Source organism: Megalops cyprinoides, chromosome 1, assembly GCF_013368585.1.
Source record: "Megalops cyprinoides isolate fMegCyp1 chromosome 1, fMegCyp1.pri, whole genome shotgun sequence".
Taxonomy (NCBI): Eukaryota; Metazoa; Chordata; class Actinopteri; order Elopiformes; family Megalopidae; genus Megalops; species Megalops cyprinoides.
The window spans coordinates 35,948,743-35,976,738 of NC_050583.1; the positions used below are offsets into that span (position 1 = coordinate 35,948,743).

The 27,996-nt window shown below is 45.2% G+C and overlaps 1 protein-coding gene across 1 annotated transcript; it reads left to right on the forward strand.

Annotated features, from left to right (window-relative positions):
• Positions 1-274: 274 nt before the first annotated feature.
• Positions 275-27,926, forward strand: LOC118774463 (proline-rich protein 12-like). The gene is made up of 15 exons (XM_036523809.1): positions 275-567; positions 11,065-11,222; positions 11,554-11,715; positions 11,933-16,365; positions 16,586-16,774; positions 20,539-21,190; positions 21,517-21,992; positions 22,313-22,429; positions 22,731-22,864; positions 23,322-23,746; positions 24,089-24,208; positions 24,507-24,604; positions 25,238-25,369; positions 25,632-25,727; positions 27,607-27,926. The coding sequence occupies exons 1-15, from the start codon at positions 485-487 to the stop codon at positions 27,739-27,741; spliced, it is 7,410 nt and encodes a 2,469-aa protein (XP_036379702.1). The 5' UTR covers positions 275-484; the 3' UTR covers positions 27,742-27,926.
• The last annotated feature ends 70 nt before the right edge of the window (positions 27,927-27,996 follow it).

Sequence of the window (27,996 nt, forward strand, 5' to 3'; positions counted from 1 at the left end):
TCTCCATTCGCGACCATTGCGACTCTTAAAAGAAAGGGGAGGAGAGACTGGAGGAAAGGAAAGGACGTGAATGATCATATGTGTTCATCAGCAATTTAGCTACACGGGATAAACTACAGCTATGGAGTTCAACTGCTGCTTCGACTGAAAAGGACAATAGCTAGATATTGAAAGAAATACGGGAGAGGGGAGGGAAGGAAGAAAACGAATTTTTGGTGGTGGTGGTGGTTGGTGTGACCCCCCTCATATTCCCCCTCCTCCCCTCTCTCTATCCTCCACCCCCTCCTCCTTCTCCTCCCCTCCATTTCTCTCCCTCTCCCTGTGCCGTTTCCCATTCTTGAAGATTTGCTTGTGAAACGGGAGAAATAAATAGCCTGATACTGTAAAGAAGAAAAAAAACGGACGGCGACAGAGTGCAACAATCCAGTATATTTCTCCCTCCCCGCCCCCCACTATCTCTCCATTTTCATCGTTCATTTTTTTAATGGATAGAAATTATCCTGGTACAGGATTTGGTGATTTGGGCGCAGGAACGGGATGGAGTTACGAGAGGTCGGCGAAGGCAAGGTAAGGATTTGTCCATGCAGCTGATGTACACTTCCATACCTTGCATGCATACATGTCCTTAGCTATGCAGCCAGCTAGCTAGTTAGCTCGCTAGCTATAACAATGCCCATTCAATTGGCGCAATACAATCCGTGCTGTCTCTCAATGCGTATGGCTAGCTAGCAGGCTACACTGGTTATCTGTGTTATCTGGGTCGTCCAGGTAGGTAACTAGGTAGTATTATTATGAGCAGGGAATGGGGGTCTTGAAAATGGAAGGAATGCGATTGACAGAGTTAATGCGTGGTAAGGAAGGTAGACTGAAAAAGAGGGAGGGAGGGGAGAGAAGAGGGGGATGGGTTGAAGGATGTATCGGTTCATCAAAAACAGAAAATCAAATCGATTTATTTCATTTTCTAACTTATTGACTATGCTGTCAAGCGCATAATTTCATAGTCGCGTTGCTTCTGTAATTGCATTCGTTGTTAGCTACAGATACGTATAGCAAGATGATGATATCAGTGTTTATAATTTAGCTAACTGGATGGACAGATAGCTAGCTAGCTACGGATGTGTGCTAGCATGCTAACGTTAGCAAGGTACTGTATCTGTTGTTGAAAATCATGGCTTCTGTATGTTCAGTGGGTGGTGCGATGTGGTGTTGCCTGAAAAAAACTGAATTAACGTTAGATCCATGTGGAGATGAGACTATGTTTCGTTCTCTTCTAATGTTACATATAATATGGGTTTGGATAAGTTGAACCATTTGCCATACTTGTTTGCAGCGTATGGCCATGCTAATAACAATGCTAGTTACCTGACTAGCTAGCTCAGCATAAGTTTATGATGCTTGACAGTAGCTATATATAGCAAGCTGGCTATTAAAATGCTGAAACAATTACTGAACCGATAGCTTCAATTTATCACCAATACCAATGCTTACTATACTGCACGTTAACCCAGATTACTACGGTATCAATCTCAATACGGTAATCAAGCATAATAAATAAATTTTATAATGTATGACAACACAGTTTGAAAACACAATTAGCTACTTAGACTATCAAATATAGGTAGCCAGGTAGCTAACGTCAAATAATTTTGGCATTTTGGCAGCTACATGCGAATGAACTACTAGCCTAACGATATCTAATGAACAAGTTTCTTGCAAGATAACAGCTAACAAGCTGGTTAGTAAGTGATAATTTAGGTTAGGTAAATTGAAGTACATAAGATACCTATAGGTATCTTGGCTACCGATAGGTACCTATCGTACATATAACGTTACAGTGCCTTTGAGTGTTTTAAAGATGACAGAAATTAGATATTTAACGTCATTCAACGTTATTTTAAATCCCACAAAATACGTACAAATATAAAGAAACATGGGAATTTTTAAAACCATTTTGCTTTCAAAATTGCGGCTAGCTTTACAACCATTTTGGTCTCTAAACTAAGGTTTGGCAAGCTTTCATTTCAAACCCGACAAAAATTCAGCCATCTGGCTTGTGAGGTGTGGACCGATATTATGCGTTATGTTTGGCAAGCTAGATAGCTCATTATTTGTCTATTTTTCATGCATGGTATGTGAACAATAAAAGTGTTCTAACGTAACTAAAGTAACGTTACTTTAATACAGTTATTGGAAAGCTAACTTAAGCTAACTTAACTAGCTAGTCTAGCTAGCTGTCCTGTTGGCTGAGAAATCAAAGAGCTTTCGAGCTAACCTTTGGTATATTTCCTTTCGAGTCCGACGAACACGAAAGTACTGCACTTGCGAACATAAGTAGATTGGAGCTTGCTGCTCACTGCCATGAAGTAAAAATGCGGTTTTCAGCTTGCAGCCTAGTGACGGTCTCTGTGTGCCTGTCTGCCAGTCAGACTTGCGGCCTACTTAATCAGTTAGAAACGCGCCTACAACGTTAGATAGCTAGATAACTGCCAGTACTGTAGTCGCCGCGACAACCCAAATCAATCTCACATTGATAATGACACTGTAACAAAAATGTCATCGGATACTTACCTAATTTAAATCCTGTTTATACAGTTAATTTCTAATAGGCATCAGATTGGCGTTACGACTGACGCGTGGAGGTGTGACCATTGTATCTACGACTAACTACATGCGCTTGTTGGGTTTATTGAACATACTCTGGCCACCTGAGTGGCCTTTGGAATTGGCTCCATGAGTTATGGCTTAATGTTTCTTAGTATAAATCTGTAGTCTTTAATATAAATATATGATAATCATATTGTGACATATTATAGCGTGGCATGAACAGAAATATTATTGACTCTACATTTTTGCTGCAAATTAGGAAATATTAACCCTTGAGTTTTCATGGCTGTGTCCATGACTGGATTCTCTCCAGGTTTATTTTGCTGAAGACAGTTAAACAAGATTATTTGTTTTATGATCTTGATTTTTTTTAAAATTTGCTTTCTAAGACAGGCAATGAGGTTTGTTTTGTCTGGCCTCATTGGTTGTGAGTGCCCAAGCCTGGATCAGCCTCCTGTGAGCTGAACTGACACGCAAAAGGAGCTTTTTTCATCTCTTGGCACAATTTAGCTGTGGGATTATCAAGGAAGCCATCCTCTGCAGGTTAATGTCTGCAAATGGACATTGTCTGGAATAATAAGTGTAATAGTGTGGTTACTGTTTACTCTTATTTGAGTAATACAATAAATATTATACAAAACCTATGAGTGGCACATTTAAAAGATCTCATTGAACAATAAACTTAGAGCTAAAAGTTATCTCAGAGGTTTACCATTCACCTGGGACACGAATGTATTTTCACTCCAGAATACAAGGTTCAGTAGGCCAGACATTACATGACATTTCACAGAGGTGTTTATGGGTGGAGCTAGCATAAAAATATTCCACAGCCATCCTTCCACTGTGAATTTCACCTCCCATTGCCAATATTGCCACACATTGCTTGCCTGTGGAATCCCCTCTAGCCCCATCTGAACTGGGGAATATTCAATGTCTTGTTAGATAGAGGATAACTAATTTGACCTAGTGATAGTGGAGCTACAGTAACCACTGTTAGTCAGGGCCTTGGTTTAGTGTCTCATCCAGACCTCATAAAATGCATATGACTGCCCTGGCATGTTTCTTTTTATCTTTTTTTGGACTGAAGAATGCAATCTCAGATCCTCCTAACAGCGCGTTCAGTGGCACCTGGTTCTTCTAAGCTTCTTCTGTCCAGGTAGTAAGTCTACTTGTGCTTAGCAGCGTCAGCCATTTGGTGTCAGAAAGCTACAGGGTGGTATTGCTGTTGGCAATACATCACTTGTCATGACATTGCTTTAGAGCAAGGAACAGCTGGTTTGAAGCTGAATACTTTGGCTAACCTACAGACATTATACTTACGTGAATTAATCACAGAATTAATCAGTTAAATCATGTTCAGTATAGAACTAGAATTTATGTCTTCTCAGTTTTGGATGTAATATTAATTTTCGTTGTACTACATTTTAGCAGGCACTGTGACATTATAAAACAAGACACTGGTAGATAATATCTTGTCAGACATGCACTCAGGGTGAATGCCAAACATGCTGAATATTTTTCTTTGGTAAAAATGTCACTAATTTTGACTTAACTAGTAGGTAGCACAGGTGACATTGCATGAAATAGAAATAACATCAGTGGTTGCATTAGGATTTCATAATTTGACACACAACATACAGACATGTAATGTAGATATACTCTTTGTTAGATGTGCTCAATCTTTAAACCAATTCATAAAGTCATATATTTGCAAAAAAAGTGTGGAATACACGAGTGTGCTTGTTGAAACATTCTGACATAATCTATCAATAAGCAGCCCAGTTAAATGCCAAACCAAAGGCTTTCTGAGAATAGTAACAGCTGACCCTTTTCCTCACCCCTCTTATCCTCCTTGCTGCCCCACATCAGCAGTACTCTCCCTGGTAGCTATTCTCAAAAGCAAGATGGTCTTTTGGTCTGGATGACCTGCTGCATATGATTTTATGGGCTTGACGACCACAAACCAACTATCCTCAATCTGTAAATTGTTCTCTCATTTATGTATTTATATTACTGCAAACAGTGATATCTGGAACACTAATTCATTCATTTGTCTAATACCCAGAAGTGGCATCCCTCTTGTCAGAGGTAATGTATGAACTGTTAGGAAAGGACAGGTATGTGATATGGCACATTGTTGTCCTGGGAGAGAACATCAGTCTGTTTGCTGGCCGGCTGACAGTTGAATGCTCATTCCCCATTTCCCAAGTGGTGCACAAGTGGATAGTATAAATGGAAGCAGAAGCTGGATGACTTGGAGACCAGGTCACATTAAACCACTGGAGCAAAACAAATGGTTCATCTAGGACTTCTGACCTGCAGACCTTAGTACAATTTATGTTTTCAGTTATCAGTAATGTTGCTATAGAAATTAAAACTGCCCTTGATCAAGGTGAGGCTGACAGTTTAGAAAACAGCAAGGTACAGGTTAATCCCTCCGGTCTGAGAAATGTTTAACCCTTGACTGGGCACACCTGACATTTTTAATGTTTTATTTAAAAAGAAATTACAGGTAATTGAATTGAAATAAATATTGCAGTTAGTTTGAGTGGTTTTATAGAAAAGTTATGGTAAGCAAGCCTACTGAGGCTAGAAATTGAGTTTGTTCAATTTGTCTTCCATTTTCCATGCCAATCAAACTTGGGTGAAAATGGAAGGTCTTATTAACCAAAATTCATTAATGTTAATTTTTTGGTAACATAGAAATGTTATGCCAAATGAGCTAAGGTTCCACTAGACATCATATGTCAATTCCCTCTTTAAGTTCTAAATAACCTCACAGTATTTTTTTATATAAAGAAATGCACTGTTGGATGTTTTGAATATGAAGGTTTAGGTGATATTTGTTGACAGGCATGCTAGGTAGGGGCGTTAGTGTTCTGAAGGTGTTAAGGATAATTACTGCTGACCAAAAAGCATGTAAAGTGAGTAATTTGTGTGTATGTTTGACCCATATGTATGGAAAATCCACATGCGCAACTGTAGAATGCACACACCTTAGGTAACAGAATGAGAGTGTGCTATGCTCTATGGAATGGGAGTGTGCTGTGCACTAGATTATGGGAGTTTGTTATGCTGTACAGTATGGGAGTTTGCTGTGTTCTACACTGTAGGAGTGTGCTGTACTCAGTCTCCGGCAGTTTAGCTCCTATATGCATAGAGCATTCTGCAGCCTCACAGGGGTTTGTTGAAATTAATTGAAGTGACCAAAAAAGAGAACATTGATTTGACAAGGTGAAGGACCAATGGATGTTCTGTGAGAGAGGGAGAGTGGGAAGATCACATTATAAAGAATGGAACTCGAGTAACACCAGTGTTTTGGCTGAATGTGACTTCATTACAGTCTGCCAGAGTTGCCCAGCTTGTAATTGCATCAGTGCACTGTCACAGGCTAGGATGTTAATGATTCACGCATTGTAAAAATTTACCCCCAGACAGATAGATAATTGTAATTCAAGAGAGAGTGAAAATCACATGGCATTCAACAGAAGAATAGCCCATAACTAGCTACCTGGCATGGTGGTAGTCATAAAGATTGACAAGGCAGAATTTAGGGGAACAATTGGAACAAAGCAAATGTAAAATAAAAGGCCTGTTAACTTCCTAGGTATAGGTAACTGCAGCTTGCTCTGTAATTAGCTAGCCAGCTAGCCTGTGATACGTAGCAATAGCAATAGCTATTTAGTACCAGCATCGCATTGCTGGATTATATACTCAAATTCATCCAGCTGACTAACCAAGCAGTATGACAAAATTGTATTTGTGCGTTACAAAACACAAGGAGACAAAATAAGGCTTGTAACATTGGCACGTAGTATTAGTACATTTTCTCCTTTGAACAGTATGCAGAGTGTTTGCTCACCTTAATTGTCACTTTCAGCAGCGTGCTTTGAACACTTTATGGTTTCGATGTTAATTGAGCTCAATACAAAGTTTGTGTTGCCTGCTTGTGTTGTCATTGGGTTCAAAACAGCTATGTAAGTGTGGTCTGTAATGTAGACCATATGTGTGTTGAACACATTGAACAACATGCAGGAAATCAGATAGCTAGCTTTACGCATAAAACGTTGAAGTACATCTGTATTCTTGCACTGTCAATGTCGAATGTACCGTGGTAACAAGCCATATCATGTTATGCACTCAATGACTTACATGTATAGATAGCTAAATATGTGTTCTCAGCTGACTAGTAAGCTAATTACATAACTGGCTTTCAAGAAGGCTATCAAGCTTCACATTTCTTTTTAACTTCTGTTGGTTGGCTGCCCTCTTATTTGCCAAGCTTCTGTTGGATGGCTGCTGTTTCCTTTCCCCACATTACTAACAAGCCAGGAGATGCTACTGTTAAGTCAATAGTCAGTGACTGGCTAGCTGAATGACACCAGAAGTTTAACAGCTAGATCCCTGCTTTCTATATGATGTAAGGGATCAGCAGTAAACTACTAGTTTCTGAGTAGTTCTTACATTTAATACTGTTTTCAACATTTTATCTGTATTTATAGTGACAGACACATACTAGATTTGTAGTTGTTAGTTGTTGAAAGGGTTGTCAGTAACTCTTTCATGTGTATATTCTAAACGCCAATAGAAAATCTGTGGGAACTATGGGATCATTTTAATGCACACTTAAAATAATGTTCTGTTATGTGATTCAGTAATGTATTTCCAAATAACTTTCCCTGACTCCTACGATGCTCAGCTTTGTGTTACCCAGTTCCACAACCAAGGTGATGCGTTGATGATTTACACTAAACCAGCAGTTTAGAAGAATGTCTCTAGAAGGTGGGCTGAATGTTTCTTTTATTTGATTTACCTACAATAACGCTCCTGCTTTGATAAGACTTCTCTAAGAAGATATTTATTGCAGAGTTAATATTATAGTCTTCATATTTATTGGCTAAGGCATTTGTCTTCAAAGGTAGGGGTTTTACCCCAAGCATCAAGCAAACAACAGGGTGAATAGCCTGCGGTAGCAGGGTGTGATGTCTTGTACATGGTGGATGGACACTTTTTGCAGTTATTAGCAATGACAGTCACAACAAGATATGTATCTGCTTATTTTTGCCACTATTACTAGCTACACATCTCTTGAGTTCTACAATCCAGGAAGGAGATCTAGAATTTTAACTACATTATAGGTGGCTAGCTTACTTGGTAATGAAATGATGTGCTGACCTTACACCCATGTATGTGCATTTTTTAGTTACCCTGTGTTTGCATGCACACATTTTTGTCATTGCACCCCCAGTATATACTGCTAGGTAAATGGCGACTAAGTGCGGGTTGATACGACTGAAATATTGAATTGACTCTGGGTACTGAATTTTAAATTAAAACAATGTTTCCTCTGCTGTTAGTCACCTTTAGGGGCTGTTAGTTTGATTTGTTCTCTTACTGGCGTATAAAAATCAGGAACACCTCTCTCAGCAGTGTTGACTGTTTATTAACTTTTAAAATCACGATTAATTTGTGTTACAAAGAGTAAACACAATGTTGCATATAAATTGCTTTACAGAACTTGAAAAACAAAACAATAAGAACAATATTGCTGTTGGTGTTAATGTTCTGCATGATATGATGTCACATGCAGAGTAAAATTAGATGACCAGTTCTGACCATAAGGTTAAAGTTATACAGCTTTCTGGATGTTCCAGTTTAGTGCTACTGCGACTGCACTGAAACGAGAAATTAAATGGATACTTAAGTTAGAATTGTTGGTTATGATTATTTTATGATTATTCTGTTTTTTGGTAACTTGCTTTAATTTGATATTGCCCCCTGTAACTACTTATTTTATTAATACTCTTTGTATTTTTTCAGGTAATTACTAAAGAAGTTTAGGTACAGAATATATTTGATGCTGCACAGATCTGTCATTGATTCTGAGCTTACAATTACTGTACTCTCACACTGTTCATTCAATTTCATTCAATTGTTTTCTTTTTTTACACATGTTCATTTCAGTGTAATGTTCATGAGAAAGTTACGTTCATTAATGTTATATGCTAACATACGGCTCCTCTACAATGTAGGATGTCTAAAGCCCCAAATAACTTACTGTCTGGCATTGCTTAAGGTGTCTTTTGCTTTTCAAACAAACATGGTTTGTTTAGAAAGATAATGTAGCCAGAGAATTTTGTATAGATGCATTAACAAAACAGTTTAAATTGTTCATATTATTCTAACTGACAAAATTCAACCAGTTTGCCTACTGTCTCCATAGAAGCATGGAGATGCAGTTCTTTAATTTTAAGATGCCAAAATGTGTTCATTTCAGGATGAACACCAAACTTTTACTCTGGAAAATTTGCTACCAAATATGACTTGATGGGTCAAACTCATTTACACCATCTCCTCTATTTAAGATGTAGGGAACACCTTTGTAGCTTAGCTCCTGTTGTATGTGTTTTATAAATACTGAAACTTCTGCACATATGCTGACGATTCTGTGATTGCTAAAACAGAACCAATCGTCTTGACAGATTAACCAATGCCATTTCTGGGTTCCCCAACATCACAACCAGAATTGTGTGTTAAGAAAACACTGATATTGGTGGTTAAGCTCTTTTAAAATGGACACAGAAAAAGTGTTTGATAAGCAAGTAAAATAACCGGAAGACTGCTTATTCTGTACATGGAGCTTATATTTTAGTTTGTGATTGTTAGGATGCTTTTGCCTAGATCACTCATGGGAGGCACACTCATCCTGTATTAGAGAATCTTCAGAGATATGTGCCTCCAAATTTTGTGTATAGTTAGCTGTCTTGCATCAGAGTTACTTAGAAACGTACAAGGATGTATGTTAACGAGCTGGTAAGCTGGTTTACTAATGCATTCCGTGAGCCTGCCCTAGGAGAGTCTCACATTGCCAGGCTGACTGAGTATTGCTCTTTCTAATTGCACAAGACAGGTAGAGAAAGCAAACCAAAAAACGCTGGCCCCAGATTAGCCTTGGTGCTCAGTGTGTGAAAGTGAGGATTGCATACAAATGAACAGGAGGGTGCTCTCTGGTTTACAGACGTGTGTCAGTGAAAAGAATTTTGTACAGTAAGAATATAGTAAGGCAATTTTAAGTAATGAAGGGACTGTGGTGTCTCAATAGCAGTTTTTACCGTTTTCTTTCTAGGTAATATGGCAAATGTGCTGAGGCTGGCCTAGTCTTCAGCAAGGAAGCCCATTTTATGTGTTTCAATCTTGAATTTACATACTTTGTGTGATTAAAATATTATTTTTCTGCCCTTAATGCTTCAAATGACAAATAAAAACACATATATGATATGGACTGTTAATGTTATGTTTTGAATGGCAGTCTCTAAGTGTCAAAACTTATACATTTAGTAACCACTCATGCAATTATGTTGTTACAGTAGCCAGCTACCCAGTTAGCTCATTCATGTATCCTGTCACCAGTTTATCTTAAGCTTCTGTGCAAGCTTGCTAACTATAATTTAAAAGCTGTACTAAAACAATACTACCATTTCACTGAATAGATGGAAATCAAAGTAGGCTGTTGGGAAATGTTTGAGTAAGAAATGCAAATTTTATACAAAATGAATAGATCCTTTCATTTCGTAGGAAGTTATATACATGTCATTCAGTGGCTAAAGAGTAATATTTGAATGATATGAAGAATATGAAGATGCCAACATCTCCATTCCATCAGGCTGTGTCAGCATTTCCTCACATCTAAAGAAATGCCAATGTTAGGAGGCGCAGGGGCCCGCTAACTTCAGAACCTTTTCTTGTGTCACAAGTCAGTGTTTTTGGTGAAAGAAACGTGAAACACAAGATAACATCTTTGTGCACCTTACTGGCAGTGTACATTTCAGGTGTAGCTGAGTGACACCTATGGAGTCAACATCATTGTTGACTCATGGACTGGAATAGTTATGGATTGTCATGCGTCTCTTTAAGTGAGTGTAGGCCTACTATCACAGGTATGCGCTTGCTGTGTCACAGAAGTGTCAATTCAGTGAGAATAAACACATTTCTTGGGCGATGTCAGTTTGCAAAAAGCATGGAGATGTTAAGCTGTTATTACATAAGATTGTGAATGTTTTTGCATAATTTGGTAGATATGTTTAGTTATTAAAAACGGCAGTTGAAAACTGCTTCACAAAAACATCTTATTGCAAATATACATACATCTGGTTAGATATTTTATCATCCTTACACGTGTTACATCATGACATATCATGTCAGTTGTTGGCTACAATTAAACAGTCACAAGCTCACTAATTACAAATTTTGTTTTTCACACAATAAACATACTGGTGCTTCACAGACAAGCAGCAGCAAGCTGTATTTGCCATGTCTCGTGAGAGTTTCAAAGACTGATTTTGTGTTCAGTATTTCAGAACAACATACACTGTTGATTTTGCATTTCACCACTGAAGGATTTGAGCCCAGCCTACTGTATAAACGGCACTCTGTATTGACCAGTCTCTTTCTCTCATTCAGTCTGGTATATGGGAGCTCCAGATCATCCCACCCAGACTCCGAGCTTCTCCATCGCCAAGCCTATGCCACGCCCCATCCTCTGCAAGGATATGCAACCAATCACCACCCAGCCAGTTCCGGTCAGGGCGGAGCCTGGGGTGCCGCTGGGCGGAGTTTGGGTAAGAGCTTTACTATTTGTGTATAGAGTAGTCCATTAAGAGTGAATTAACTTGTAAAATTATTCATTGTTTACAAAATTAAAAATGTTTTGGACATTCAAATACAAACCTCCATGAAATTCAGTACTTTTAAAAAATCAGCTTTTAGTAAGTTATTTGTTGAAGACCATTACCCATTCGAGCATTCCTTCTATTGCTTATGTGCATGCCAGTGCAGTTAGTGTGCTAATGTGCTTTTACAACTCTTACTCCAAGGGTTTATGCTTTTAGAGCTGTCTGTGTCCAGTTAGCCAGTACATTTGGATTAAAGGCTGGGTTCTTGTCCTGTCAGGTCTCTCTGGGCTGTTTGACACTGGGCTGCACCATGCCAGCCCTTCTGCTCCAGATGCTTCAGTCATGAACCTAATTTCAGCTCTGGAGTCCAGGGGCCCTCAGCCTCCTCCATCAGCTTCCTCCCTCCTCTCACAGTTCCGTACCCCGTCTTGGCAGACAGGTGAGTTTTGTGCTTGTGCACCAGTGAGTGAATGCTTTAGCAGACTGTTAACCACTGTATATATCAGCTCATAACTATGATATTAATGTTGGTTCAACTGTTGTCAGTATTTCTGTCAATTATCAGAACTTCTAAGGGAAGCACTCCCTCTTTGTTAAATGGTGCTTAGTTGACAACTTCTAAATAACTGTCCTCTTTCTGTATCTGTCCCCCACAGCCATGCACACCCCAGCACCGGCTGAACTTTTCATATCTGGTGCCCTGCCTGGGTCGGGCACCTTCCCTTCCTCCTCTGCCCTGTCAGCCTATCAGCACCCTGCCTCGTTTTCAGGGCGTTCTTTCCCTGGGGTCACTCCATCACTCTCTCTTCAGGACACACCCACGTTTAGCCCCACTTCTAATGGCCTCCTGTCCCCCCACGACCCCTTGCTGCACATCAAAACCCCTTCCCAGTCCAGCTTGGGCTTTGACCGCCTGCTCTCCTCGCAAGGTGCAGCCTACAGGGGTGGACAAGACCCCACAGGCCCGCCCCCGCCTCAAGCCCCAACTACCTCCTCCACCCGCCACCTGCCCCCTCACCAGTTCAACCTCCTCTCCTCCCAGCTCCAGGACCAGTCCTCCCAGTTATACAATGCCTCTGTGTTCTCATCGGCTCCCGCTCCACCTCAGCCGCCCCCTCAGGAGCGGGCCATCCCCAGGCAGGACAGTGTGATTAAGCACTACCAGCGCCCCTCCCCCTCTCAGTCCCAGCTGTCCTCTTCAGCGGCCCACTCCCTGCAGCACTACCTCAGCTGCGGGGCGTCGGGATATCAGCAGATCACCCACCACAGGCACACTGGAGTCTCATGTAGCCCCCTGGGTGACCAGAGCCCTTCTTCTGACCCCAAACCTTCCCCCAGAGCGGATCAGGTGTACCGGCCTATCATCCAGCCCCCCTACACCTCCTCCACCTCGTCGTCCTCCTCCGGGGGAGCAGGCAAAGGGACAAAGAGCAGCTCCAGCAGCGGCTACTCCTCCTCCAGTTCCGGGTCCTCCTCCCGCACGCCGCACACTCCGCCGTCTGCATCCTCCACGTCGTCCTCATCCTCGTCCTCGTCCTCTGCTTCAGGGGCCCATCCCTCCAACTCAAACCCCACTTCGAGCTCCACCTCTGCCCCCTCCAGACAGCAACCTCCGCCCCAGTCTGCTCCACCTCCGCCGCCACCACCGCCCCCTCCCACATCCTCCTCATCCGCCCAGCAGCCCCCTCCCAAGCCCTGCCTCTCCGGCTACGGGTCTCCTGTCACCCCAGTCAAGCCCTCCCCTGCCCTTTCAGGCCAGACCCCCCCTCAGCAGCAGCCCCAGTCCTACTCCCCCAGCCAGCCCCCTCCCTCACACCTCTCCCAGCCGTACGGGGGCTTCAACTCCCCCCAGGCACAGGATTTGAGTGCGGGAGGAGGTGCTGGTGCGGGGAAAGGTTACGGGAGTTTGGGGGCAGGCGGGCAGTCGTTCTCGGCGGAGGTGGTTTACGGGGCAGATTCTGGCTATGGGTCGCTGCCGGCTTCTTTAGGGGGAGCCGGGAGCCCTTCTTTGGGTTACGGCGGCCCAGGACACTCTCCTGCACTTTTAGGGTCAGGAGGGGGTGGAGGTTCAGCAGGGGGCAGTACAGGGTCTGGAGGGGGCAGTAGTGGTGGCGGAGGGGGTAGTGGAGGGTCGGGAGGAGGTGCTAGCAGCGTGGGGAGTGGCGGAGGAGGAAGCTCTTACCACCTCCCTGACTCCAGCCCCTCCCCCTCTGGCTCTGGCATCATTCGCCCAGGGCTGCATTCTCCTGCACCTGCCCGGCCTGCCCAGTCCCCCGGAGGGCCAGGGGGCAACAAGTACCTCTCCTCTGTTCTCTCCCCCGCTTTCCTGTCCTCCCCGCAGGGCTATCCCGACACACGAGGGCCACCCCAGTCATACCACCCCACCCCTCCCAAAGCCAAAACCAGCTCTGACATGCTCGGGGTGGAGAGGTCCCAAGATGAGGAGGATGACGATGATGACGACTTTCTGATCCAGCATCTTCTTCAGGCCCAAAGCCCGGCACCCCACCCTTCTCAGCACCACCCCCAGCAGCCTCCCCAGCCTCCCCAGCAGCCCCAGCCCCAGCCTCAGCCTCAGCAGGTGCCGCAGACCCAGGACGGAGGCAAGGGTTTGGCCTACGAGCTGAGCAAGAGCTCTGAGGAGAGGTACCACCTCCAAAGCGTTATCCGCACCAACAACGCCACCTCCAGCGCCGGGGTGGTCACAGGTGGGGCGGGAGGGGCTGGAGGAGGGGCGGGAGGAGGTCTGGACAGCCAGCTGGAGATGTCCATGAAGAAGCAGCAGCAGCAGCAGCAGCAGCAACAGAAGAACGAGAGAGCCGCAACGGGGGGAGGTGGCGGGGGAAGAGGCGGCGCGGAGCAGGTGCACTCCCACCCGCACCCCCACCCCCACCAGCATCACCACGACACCCTTGGCTCGGTGGTGCACTACAGTCGGGGGGACCCGTACTCTCAGCACCCCCTCCCTCAGCACCCCTCTCACCCCCAGCATCCCCACCCCCACTCCCATCCACACCTAGAGCTCCAAAAAAAGCCCCAGGATCCGACTGATCTGCCCTACCTACGCAAGACCCCCGACCTGCAGCAGCAGCAGCAGCAGTCCCAGGCCGCCCTCTCCCTCCTCGATTCTCCCACTGACCAGCCCCGCCAGCCCCCGCCGGCTCACCTTCTGCAGTCAGTGCTGTCCCACACCACCCGCAATAAGATGGACTCTCAAGCTCAACAGCAGCATTCGATGAGCCAGCAGGCCATGATGGGGGGAGCCGGAGGGGGTGTGGGAGGGCCACCAGGGGAACCCCAGTCACAGTCCTCTCAGCTGCAGCTCCAACTCCAGTCCCAGGCTTTGGAGGCCCACTATGGTAGGGGAGCCCAGCAAGATCAGAGCCAATCCAACCAAAACTCGGTGTCTCCGTTGGACATGCTGGAGCACTCCCTCTCCCAGAACTCCCGTGGAGAAGCAGGGGGAGCCGGGGAGAGGGGGGGAGGTGCGGGGGCTGCTGGAGGGAGCGGCGACCGTCACGGCCAGCAGCAGCAGCACAGGCTTCCGCCCCATCATCAGTCTCACCACCCGCCGCACGCCACCTCTGAGCTGCACGATTTCCTCTCGGAGCCGGATCTGGGTTTGTCGACGCCCTCTCACATGCACCACATCACCCCCCACCACCCGCACCCGCACCCCCACTCCCATCATCAGCACTCCCATTCTCACCACCCCCACTCCCACCCGCATCCTCACCCCCACTCCCATCACATGCCGCCTCCCCCCAACTCTGGCCCCCCTCAGCAGCCGCAGCAGCAGCAGAGGGAGCCGGACCCTCACCCTTCTCAGCTTTCCCAGTCCCAGTTAAATCAGCTCAAGGAGCACCAGTTCGACACCGGGAGCCCTGTGGGGAAAGCCGGTCAAGGCCAGCAGCAGAGATTCGTACCCCTGACGTCCATCTGTTTCCCGGACTCCCTCCTGCAAGATGAAGACCGCTCCTTCTTCCCGGGCATGGAGGACATGTTCTGCTCGGAAGAATACAAGTCCAGCTGTAGCGGAGGTGGAGGGGCGGGACAGACGGGACAGGACGGGGTTTCGGAGGGACGAAGGGGGCAGGAGGCAATGGAGGGGGTGAAGACAGCTGGAGGAGGTGGTGAAGGCAGTTACGACATGCTGGGGCACCACAGCGACCAGGGGTATGGGCAGTACTGCCACAGCCTCTCTGAGTCTGGCAATGGCTCCATGCATCTGGACTTGGATTCTCTGAAAGCGCACGAGCTTCCCTCCACAGTCAACACAGAGCAGCTGGGCCTGATCCAGTCCCAGAGCTCCAGCATGGGGATGGGAGGCGCCGGAGCCAACGACGGCTCCGGGAACAAGATGCTGGGAGGAACGGGGGTTGGAGGAGGTCCCACATCAAGTGGCCTCACCTCTCCCATTTTCTGCTCCTCTCGACCCAAGAAGCTTCTAAAGACCAGCTCCTTTCACCTGCTCAAACAGAGACGAGACCCCAACTCCCTGCCCAAAAAGAGTTACGCACAGGAGTACGAGTTTGAGGATGATGAAGACAAAGCGGATGTGCCAGCTGACATCCGCCTGAACAGCAGAAGGCTCCCAGATCTGCTCCCAGACCTGGTGTCCAGCTGCAGGAAGTCAGGCGCGGGTGTGGGGGCTGGGGGAACTCTGAGCCCCCTAATGAGTGACCTGGACTTCTGCCACCCTTCTGGGTACCCTACCCTCGGCCCCCCTCCACAGTTACTGCCCCAGGATGGGCCCAAGAAAAGGGGCAGGAAACCCACCAAGCCAAAACGAGAGGGTCCCCCAAGGCCCAGGGGTAGACCCCGAATTCGCCCCTTACCAGAGCCCCACCACTCAAGGGGCATGATGGGAGCTTATGGGGCAGGACTTGGAGGAGAAACCCGGAGGGGCAGGGGACGGGGCAGAGGCCGTGGCAGGAGGGAGGATACGATGATGGATATGGCAAATAAAAGCCAGGCCCAGCATCATCAACTACAACACATGCCGCAACAGCAACAACCACAGATACAGCAGCAGCAGCAACTGCATCACCAACCTCAACAGCATCAGGAGCCCATAAGACCTATCAAGGTGAGTAATGTGGAGGGGAATGTTGTGAGATGTTGGTGTAATGTGTGAAAGCTGTGAGAATTAGATAGTTGGGGGACCATTGTCCAAATGAGTTTAGGATTAGATTTATTTGCATTGAAATTAGGGAATAAAAAAAGAGATGAACGGGGGGGGGGGTGCAGCAGTGATTTATGCCTGTTTTGACCACCGATTGTGTCATGTCTGCTTTTCCCTGCCACAGATCAAACTGCCCATTCCCTCCATGCCTTCTTCTGATGCCCTCTTGAGGACAGACTCCTTGTCTGGTACTGACCCAGTTCTGTCAGACGGCTCGGTAGGATCAGCTCCTTCTCTGGGTCTGAGCCCTGGACCCACAAGTGGGCTGGACATGAACCGAAACCAAGAAAAGGTCAAACAGAAGACCCAGGAGGTGAGATGGAGGAATGTTGTGAGGGAGGCGTGGGCATGCAGTATGCATGTCTTTGCAGTCATTTTTAAGTATGTTTTGTGTCATTTGAATTCCAAGTTTTAGTTGATTAATGCTGTTAGAATTCCAATTCCAGGGCTCACTCTGGCCTGCATTCCATACGTTATGGTAGTCTAAATATTTGTTTTTGTTAAGATTTTTAAATTTGAATCAGGATTGCATGCATTTAAGTCATTGTGTCTTGGAAATACCAGAGCTCCCAGATTTCCAGGACAGTAGCTGTAGATACCCCTAGTTTTCTGTGCACAGTCACACTCTGCATTTACCACATACAGAGTGAAAGACTTCAGTTACTTGGAGATACGGAGTCAGCCAGAAAATTTGGGAGGAGGAGTGAGGAGAGGGAATATTCAGGGCTGTGCCTTTGAGACAGTTTTCAAGCCAGAGAAAGCTAAAAGTAGAAATAGAGTACAAAGAACAGAGCCAGCTGAGTTCAATTGTCTATGAAGAGAGGATGCCAGCATACCTTTAGTCAAAGGACAGACTGCAGATTGAGTGCAGACTGGTGTGTAAATTGTATTGCTGTGCCAGCAAATGTGTTGTCAGGAGTGTAGCACTGAGCAGAAACTCTGTGACCATGGAGAGGAGTTACAGTGTGTCACAGTCAACGCAAGATTTCTGATGAATGTAATCTGGGGAGATGCCATTGTTTCCATATTGTGCATACCTGGTTTGTAGTACACAAGTTGATATTTATTATGCTGGCCAGCAAGCCAGTTACTTTGGTTTATATTTTGAAGTGTTTGGCAAAAGTTGGAAGTTAGCTGAAAGCCACTGTTAACAGTGAACACTTAAAAAATGTGACTGTCTTGCCTGGCAAGCTGGTGTTAAGTAACTTGGTCTGTGAGGGGCTGAAGATTAGAATACAGCTGAAACATGGTTCATGTGCAATTTGTTTTATTGCCACATTTTTAAACATAGAGACCCATAATATTGTGATGTCGCGAATGAAAAGTTCTGTTGGTAAATGTTTTTCAGTAAACAAAGGGTTGCTAGCTTACTACGTAAGTAAGTATCTTGGATGTGGATAGCTAGCTATATTAGAGTGCAAAACAGAGACAGTTTAAGGAACTGCATCTGGCAGTAAACTACTGGTTTTAACATGCCTAGGTCATTTTGTTTCAGATCCTTTCTCATAACCATGGAAGGCTTTGAAAAGAGTATAAGACTTCTGGAAAATGTGCTACAAACACCTTTCATGATGAACCATCTAACACATCTTTGCATGAAGGGCAGCAGACAAAAGAGCAGCCGTGTGTTTATAAAGGAGTTCAATGGCTAGTTCAGTGGCTAATTTTTAAAATATTGTCCTGCTAGGTGTTTGTTGGGACTTAATACAGTTCTGAAGTATGAAGATACAGAAAACAATGTTAGAAGCAGCTAGCTAGGTAGCTAACACGTATGAGTCTGTCTGTCTAGAAACCACTGTACAGGTAGCTAATGTAAGTTTTAAAATGGTTCATTTTAATGTTATCACAGGGTTTATGAAGACAAGTGTACAGTAAAACAAATAGACCTCATTTGACTTGCCAGAAATTAGTAATCAATAACTAGTCAATAAAACTGAAAGCCTGCAAAAAATGGTTGTGTTCAGGGCAGGTAGCTAGGTAATGTTGCATGAGCTAGTGCAGGGAAAAAAGCTGTTGTCCAGTTGCATGCTTGGAACTGTATCCACCAGCAGACTGCTGGTTCAGTTTGACCAAATCAGTTTGTTTCAGGGTCTGATTCAAAATTTTGTTTGTAGACATATTTTGGAAAATGTGTTGTATAAACACAAGAATATTTATTCAGCCGAGAGAGTGCCCAGTTCACAGCAATGCACCATTTATTCAGAAGCACTTGTCTTCCACTAGCAAGCAATGGAACAGAGACTCACCCTGTAAAATCCATTTGCTATGGAGTCCAGGTGCTATGCAGTCCATGTCTGCTTTCCACATTGCCTTTTTTCCTTCATTAGCTGTCTGGTAAAGCGGTAGGAGCTCTCAGCCATCGTAGCTAAGAATGTTACTGTTGACCTCGGACAGTGATTCCTCACCTTGCTCGGGAGAGCGCAGTGTGAGACTTTTTGAGGGTATTACAGGGAATAATGGAAAAATAGCCACAAGCTGGGAGGAAAATATCTAAAAAAATAGTTTCTGCCAAGATTACTTGAATGGTTTTTACTTCCTTAAAATAACATACAGCAGGTCTTCTTTTCTTTTGTATTAATTTACTAAAAGGTAAAATTAGGTAAGAGGTAAAAAAAAAAAAAAGGTAAAAATCTCCCCTTTTGCACTGTCTAGCGAAGGGCAAGAGCAGTCACCCCACCCGGCCTCGAACCCGGATCTACGGGGTACCAACCATGCGACTTTGACCGCGACGCCAAAAAGCCAGGCTCGTTGGTATGGCATTCAGAGCGCATACTCAACCGTAGTGACAGCACTCTTTCACACACTGCTTTGTATTTGACTGGCAGTAAAGACATGTAGATGTCGTAGAGAAGAGGGCTGAGGGATGCTGATGCATACTAAAAAGCCTAGTTTCCTATGCAATTTCAAGTTTTCCACCTACTACCTTCCTTCCTACCACTGTGGTCGGATTTCGATCCTAATATTTTCATGCAAATGATCAAGGAAGCGCAGAGTTAAATATGCAAATAGTCCATCTAATTTTCACGAAGAAAGTGTGTTTTCTGTTTGAAAGCAGTGTGAAGTGCCTCAGCCTACTCCATGTTTTAGGCAGCTTTTGAAGAGCTGGTGCTAGTCACATTGCGCAAAGGGAAAGCTGCCCTGTCTGTGCTGATTTTCACTACATATGTAATGTACTCCAGCAGAATTGTCCCTGCTGGGCTCATTTAAATAGGAAGGGTATCAGTGGATATGCCAGTCGCTTGATTTTTCATGTTGTGATGTGGATGCGTTAACCTTATGAAAGCTTGTGATCAACTGATCTACAGTAGAGAACTGTGTGAACTGCTACAACTCCTTCTGCTCAGGCTGACAGAAATGAACGTGTGTCTGATGGCCTTGCTGTTAGTGCCGAATGTGAGTGCACATCAGCAGTAGCTTGAGCTGAGAACCTTCCATGGAAACGGCCATTGAGTGATTGTCTGCTGCGCCAGGAGCCCGCCTAAGGCCATGACTCATGAATTGCTCTCATTGTCACGGCTCCCTTACTCCCCCTGGTGTTCGCTTGAAAGGGGAACAAGTGCCACTTTCCCCTCCTTGCTCAATTAGCAGGTCAATATGTGAACATGTGTTCAGGCTCTCATCAGACAGAATGTACTCCCCTCAAGCACTAGGCTTGCAAAGACAGGGATGGAAAGCTAATGTTGACAGTATGGAAAGGGGAAATTAACATCAGAACATAGTTTGTGTAACCAGTGTCCTGAAAAGTTTACATTCATAGCCTCTGTAATACAAAGTTTGTTCTTGTAATGAACTGTGATGCAATCTAGTCTTTGGTTGATACCAAAAAGGAAAAAAAGAGAAGTGAACTCCAGGTTTAAGTCAGGGTAGTTTTACCATTGTTCTCCTTGCATTTTCCTGCTGCCTGAATAAATCTGACTGAAGAGAAAATATCAGAAGACACATTAAAGTTTCAAGATGACACATTTACAGTTAAGTTCTTTACATAAATGAGTAAAACATATCTTTTGCGTTCTTCCACATTCCCCCCTTCTCCCCCACCCCCTGTCTTTCCCCAAATTCCCTGCTACTCTTTTCCAGGTGGAGGAGAAAGAGCCAGAGATGAAATCTGGTTTCATGGCCTCATTCCTGGACTTCCTTAAGTCGGGGAAAAGACCGGCAGGGCCGGGGGTGCCAGCGGGGGCTGCAGGGGGGCCAGGGAGTGGAAGCACTTCCCCTGGCAAATCCGGCATCCGTCCTTTGTCCCCACCTCCCCCACCGCCTCCCCCGCCTCCCCCTCCACCGTTTGGGGAGGGTGAAGGGGATGGAGGGCTAGCCCTCAGCAACTGCCCCAGTCCTTGCAAGAGACTCGACGAAGAGCTGAAACGCAACCTGGAGACCCTGCCTTCTTTCTCCTCGGATGAAGAGGACTCCGTCAGCAAGAACCAGGACCTGCAGAAGAGCATCTCGTCTGCCATCTCTGCCCTGTATGACACGCCCCAGCCGCCGCTCCCAATCCCGCCTCCGCCACACCAGTCCCTGCCCCCTCAGCAGCCCCCTCCTCTCAGTCCTCAGCCTGCTCCACATGTGCACCCACAGTCCCCCGAGCCTGCCGAGCTTGAGATGCAGGAAGAACAGGAGGAGGAGGAGGAGGAGGAGGAGGAAGAGAGGAGAGAAGAGGAGGAAGAGGAGGAGGTCAATGAGGAAGAGAGAGAACCAGAGCTGGAGATGCTTGGTGCGCCAAAGGTTGAAGGTAAGTGAGAGTGACTTGAGGTCACTGTATGGACACATAGCCGTATACTTTATTGATTCTCCACGGGGAAATTCGTCCTCTGCATTTGACCCATCCTACACACACAATGAGCAGTGAGCACACACACACCAGGAGCCCACCAGGGGCACACACACACAAGCAGTGAGCACACACAGACACCAGGAGCACACACTCACTCACCAGGAGCACACACACACACACACTCGCCACTGTGTTTCTTTTTTTATTTGCTCCAGAAGCGACAAAATAAGTGCATCCTGTTTAAATGGCCCAAAACATCTCTTTATCTTCCCTTTCATTTCTAGACTCCCCAGATGAGCCTCCTCCTGCTCCAGCTCCCCCCTCTCCTCCATCCCCTTCCCCATCTCCACCTCCCTCTTCCTCTCCATCCCCTCCCCCTCTGCCTCCCCTCTCTCTCCCCTCCCCCCTCCCCTCTCAAGAGGAACAGCCCCACCAGCAGCAGTCTCCGTCTCCTAGCCCTCTTCCTCCTTCCCTCCCATCCCCATCTCCTCCTCCCCCAGCTCTTCCCCCATCCTCCACTCCTCCCCCACCCTCGTCTCCTCCCCCCGCCCCCGAGGTTCCCCAGCCCTCCCCGCCATCCCCACCCACCCCAGAAGATGCACCAGCGCCCCAGATAACCCCTCTGCACCTGGCCAAGAAGCAGACCAACGCAGCCATCGCTGGAGAGAGCGAAGAGGAGGACAGCGAGAGTGGTGGAGAGGGCATATTCCGGGAGAGGGACGAGTTTGTGGTGCGAACAGAAGACATCGGTACTTTGAAGGTACTGTGCATTCATTTGCAGTTATGGGTTCATTTGGATGGTTGTGTCACATTCATAGTGTGTACCCTGTTCTATTGGACTATTTTCATTCAATTTATGGTTGTCCACTTTGCCATCTCTGTATCCCTCTTAGTGCCTGTGCTTTCTGGTGGCCTTTCTCTGTGTTTGGTATCTGTGGGCCTTCCCTAGTCTTACAATACAACGTTTCACTTCTCTGACCTGTTTCTGTGTCAGTGTCACCCTGTGAACTTCAGCTGACATAGAAGTGAAATAAATATGCTTATTCATATTATGCGCTTCATCTCCTCACCCCCATCCAGCTGGCGCTACAGACAGGCCGCGAGCCGCCCCCAATCTGGAGGGTGCAAAAGGCGCTGCTGCAGAAGTTCACTCCCGAGATAAAGGACGGACAGAGGCAGTTCTGTGCCACAAGCAACGTGAGTCTCCCAGCATCCCTTCAGAAGGAGCCAGTTCAGGCCCTCTCCCTTAAGAGGGTGTTACCCCCAGTGTCTCTGCTCCCATTAGGGCAGCATTCCCCTGTTTAAGCTCAGTGTGCAGCGCAGTTTGGCTTTATTGGATTTATAAAGGAAAATGTGTAACATTTTAATGATGAGGACAGACATCAGTGTAAACACAAGCGGACATTGACGCTCAGGCAAGAATTATCATTAACAACCTCATTAAATTGCGGCATTTTTTCTCCTTGCTCCTCCCTCACCTCCTCTCTCTGTTTTTCAGTATCTGGGTTACTTTGGGGATGCTAAGACACGGTACCAGCGTCTGTACGTCAAGTTCCTGGAGAACGTCAATAAAAAGGACTACGTGAGGGTGTGCTCACGAAAACCCTGGCACAGACCTGCACTAACGTTGAGGTATATTTTCACGTCTTATCGCCATCAAACTGTGTCCCAATCTCTCTCTCTCTCACATTCTCGGTGTTTGTTTCAGTGTACTAATTTACTTGTGTATATACAGTAACGGCACATCTACCAGTCTCTTCTCCCCCAGCATGTGTCTCTATGGCAACAGTCTGGTGTTCTCTCTGCATATATTCCATGAAACGTTTTTTTACCTGCGTGTTTCCACCTTGCTGCTTGGTGTTCTCTTGCTTAGGCAAGACTGTTTTTATGGGGACAGTAGAATTGGCTCATCCTCCTCCTTCTCTTTCTAGTCAGTGGTAGCCGCTGGCCAAAAGGGGTGTGCTAATTATATATGCTAGCGTATTTGTGTTGTATGTATTGTATTTTGTATGTATATATTTACATATGTATATGTTCATATTTATGCAATGTTCTGAGCTGGTTCCTCTGTCTGTCCATCCTCCAACAGGCGCCAGTCTCTCCCCAAACCAGTGGCCCCTCCTCGCAGCCAGACCCCACCCCGGGTGGAGAGGGAGGAGAAGGAGCGAGAGAGACAGAGGGAGCGAGAGCAGCGGGAACAGAGAGAGAGGGAGAGAGAAAAGGAGCAGCGGAACAAAGAGCAGCGAGAGAGAGAGAAGGAGAAGGAGAGAGAAAAGGAGAGGGAGAGGAAGCCTCAGCCTCCTCAGGAGAAGGTGGAGAAGAGAGCGGTAGAGAAAGGAAAGGGGAGGGAGGAGAGGAGAGGAGGAGGGGAGAGGAAGGCGGAGCGTCCTCCCAAAACGAGGCCAGTGAAGGTGAAGGCAGAGCCCCCGCCCAAGAAGAGGAAGAAGTGGCTGAAGGAGGTTCCCTCCTCGTCAGAGTCTGAGTCTTCACCTGACCCGCCCAGCGAGGACGAGAGTGAGGACCGCTTTTTCTGTCGGTTCATGTCGTCAGCTTCATGTCCGTTTCCTTTGTCTGTCTGTCTGTCTGTCTCTTTCTCTCCATTTCCGAATGCATGAAGAGGTGGTCACTGCAGGGAGGTGTCAAGTTCAGCATGAATTCCGGAGGGATCATACTAGTGTGTGTTGTCTTGGTGGTCTGCAGACATCACCCTGACAGGCGTCTCCAGAGAGTGTCTGCAGGTGTCACCCTGGTGGGTGTGTCTAGAGAGAGCTTGTAGGTGTTGCTCTGGTGGGCGTTTTCCGGGGAGAGGCTGCAGGTTTAACCCACGTGCCGCTCTGCTCTCTCCTCCCCCTGCAGTGCCGGTGCGTGGAGGGGTGAATAGCAGGGCCATGAGGGAGATGTTCCGCAGCTATGTGGAGATGCTGGTCAGCACCGCGCTGGATCCCGACATGATCCAGGCCCTGGAGGATACCCATGGTGAGAAGGGAGGGGAAGCGAGGTTGGACCATCGAGTGACAGAAAGAGAGAGATTATTACAAACTGAGCTGTACACTGGGACTTTCACCCCTTGCTCCAGTTTCCACTGCATACCTCTAGGATCAGCATTTTTCATTTTTATAGGGGTTAATACATTTAGAAATATGCTGTGTTATGTATGAAATGTGTTGACTTGAGACAATAAAAATAAGCTGCAAAAAAGAATGAGGAGTAGGGACTTGAGATGCAGTTAACACTTCAACTTATTCTCAGCTTTGTCCTTCTCTCTCTTTCCCAGATGAGCTGTACCTCCCTCCAATGAGGAAGATTGACAGCATCCTCAATGAGCAGAAGAGGAGACTGCTGAGGAGAGTCAGTATGAGTTCCCAACACCAGGTGTGTCAAAACTGTCCCTTACTGTCCTCTCCTGTCTGCCTTCTTGTAAGTCTCACCATTAGTGTCTTTGACATGTTTTGTGTTGTTCTTTCTGTTGGGTTTGCTCAGGTTAGTAAAAGCTAACAAAATGATCATAATTTCAGCAAGATAAGTCTCTTTCTTTATTTCTCTGTCATTTTTCCCATTTGAGCTATGGTAACATGTTCCAGTAACCATAAGTAACCATAAGTTCATTGCTGTTCCTTAAAACAGCCTGTTGTTTTTAGTAAGAAAATGCGCCATTCACAGCTCTAATTACTGTTAAAAATGTATGTTTTGTGATAAAATGGGAATCCCTAGTTTGAAAAAACAAATGCAATGTGTGCCATGGTAATGTGTGCCATGAGTTCTGTCACAACATATTCTGCTTGTTGTTTTTCAACATACTCAAAATGCAACCACCTTTGACACAACTCTGTTGGCTTGGTATGCACCTGGTAGAACTTTGTTCCCTTTGACACCACATACCTGATCACCTAACGTCTCTGATAGAACATCTTTTTAACTCAACTTAAGTTTCTTAAACTTCATTGTATGACACCATCACATTCTCTCTCTTATGCTCGCTCTCTCTTCCTCCCTCTCTTTCTGTAGGAGGCCCTTCACGCCTTTCCCCAGATGACTGCAGATCCCCTGGACTCAGGGGCAGTGAAGGTGCATCTTGGAGGGGAGGGATACAATCGCAAAACCCTAAACAGGGTGAAGAGGAGTCTGCCCAAACAACAGGTGAGTTCTGACGGCCAGCCCTGGGCCTGTGTGGTCTCTCTTTGAGGATCTGCAGCGTGCAATGTGACAAATCTTGTTTCCCGTATAATTTAAAAATGGACTATAACTGGCCGAGTACACTGTGAGTGTACAAATTTTAAATAATTTTAAGAGTATTTTGAAACTGCATTTAATGTAAAACGTTACAAAAACATTCTTGCCAAAATGTTCGTTCAGTTATCCTATTAGTTTTTTTTTTTTTCTCACTACTCCCTTCTCTCAGGATTTTAAGCTGTCAACAGAAACATGTCGTCTCTACAGTCTTTACCACTCCCTCCATCATTATAAATATCACACCTTCCTGCACTGCAAGAGAGAGGTAAGAACAGACCCCACAATCACAACCACACGTATCCATAGCTACTGTTACTCAGTTGCAATAATTACTCATTATTGCACTATTCAAGCTTCCCTGAATCCCGCTGTCATTTTGCCACTGTCATAAATTTACCCTTCTTGTGTTAATTTTTAAAATGTCTCACTAAACATCTTAACATTTTTTGTGGGGGGGGGGGGGGGGGGGGATTTCAACCTCTTCATGAGGACCTTAAATAAAAGGGTAAATAAGTGAGTTTTGTTGAGTTGCCTTATTTAAAAAATTATCTAATACATTTTCTTTTGCATAATTTGAGGCATAACATATGTCTTTTCTAGCAATGAGTGCCATATTTTACATTATTGTTCCTCTCCACGCTCTGTGTGTGTGTGTGTGTGTGTGATTGTTTTGATGGATGTAGTTTCTATCAGACTTGTTTTAGTGGAACTGGTTAAAAATCCAGTTCCATTAAAACAAGTCTGACAGAAACTGCATCCATCAAAACAATCATACACTATAAACACACTGTTATTTTTCATAATGCTTGCAGAGTATGGGTACAATAAAGGTTATTATGAAACCAAAAACCCAACCAGGTTTAGCCACTGAGCAGATTTAGAAGATGGCACGCAATTTAACAGTAATTCAAAATAATCAACATTTCATAAAGCTTTTTTTTTTGTAAAAAAAAAAAAAAAAAAACAATTTTTGCATTATTCAATGCATCAAGAAAAGCAGTCACACCAGACGTGTCAATTAAAGTAGCCTTTAGTAGAACACTCTCTACATGAAAGGTAAGAAAATGGTCTGTCCCTCAAAAAAGGAGCCAGTCGGTTTTTCTCTTCTTCAGATCCAATCCAATAAAATAAAGCTGTATTTACAGTGCTTTTTGTTACAAATTCAGCATTTATTTCCCATGTGCAGAGGGTCTGACAGAATACCCAGAAAAATGGTTTAGTCCAGTATTTAGGTTTCAGATTGCTTGGAGAAGCTGTAGGCAAGTTAGTTATTCCCCTAGACATGAAATGTTTAAAATTGTAAAATAATTTTCAGATATTTTCTTCTTTTTGATGACGTGTTTGCTATACAGTGGGCTGAAGATGAAAAAAACTGTACTGATCAGTACGACATGCCCTGTTTGCCAACAACCAACCAAATGGACAACCAACCAAATAGTGCCACATGATTTGTACATGTTGTTGCCAATTATTTAGTTTGAAAAAATAAGAGCTAGGTAAGGTTTTTAGTTCGGCACTGTATTGACTGCTGGATTTTGGAATGAGACATTCTATCACACAGGCACACATAGCCACCAACATTCAAGCACATCACATGCTACAGGACTTTGCATTGTCTCATATCCCTTGTTCACTGATAAAACCACACCAAGGAAAACCCTTTTTTTGCTGTAATGCAAGAGTTGTATTGCATAACAGTGTGCAAATTTGAATATAAGGAAAGATGTGCACTGTCAGATGAATCCTTAAAGAGCAAAACTGTGAACTTACAGACACATCTGTATTGTGAGAGAGGACAAGAAAAATATATACAGGGTGATTTAGATGCATAACATTTTAGTGTAAAGTGGTTAGAAATTTAGCACTGAAAGGTGTCAAGATGTTGGGCTTGTAGCATACAAAAAAACTGAAATATATATATATTTTTTATATATATATATATATATATATATATATATATATATATATATACTTGCAAGCTTGGTTCTGCAGTCTATAAAGTGGTGTATTTTAGTGAATCAGAATGAGAAGGTCATATGTAAATACTGTAAAAAAAATGTATTCACACCCTTGTCTTTACATTTGTGCTGATGTAGTGCCCTGTACCACATTGCATTAATGTATTATTAACCCTCTCTCTGCAGACGGACAGTATTGAGCAGGCAGCAGAGGACCCTGGTCAGGAGGAGGTGGTGCAACAGTGTATGGCCAACCAGGGCTGGCTGGAGACACTCTTCAAATCCTTCATTGAACTGCTCACACTCAGTGCAAAGGCCTGAGAGAGCCAGAGGAGAGAGTGTCAGGAGGAGATTATGGACTCGGTACAGAGAATTGGGAGAGTGAGGGAAAAAATGAAAATGTGTATAGCTCCCAGGGTCCAGGATGAGCAACTCCATTCCTCTGGGGCCAGTGGGAATGGTATCAATACAAAGCTAGTTTTCAGGCAGCCACAGCTAAGGGGCATGGCCTGGAGTCCCTTTGTCAGTGAGGACTTCACTCATGTATCTGAGGGAATGGTGTTGCTCAGGCCTGGT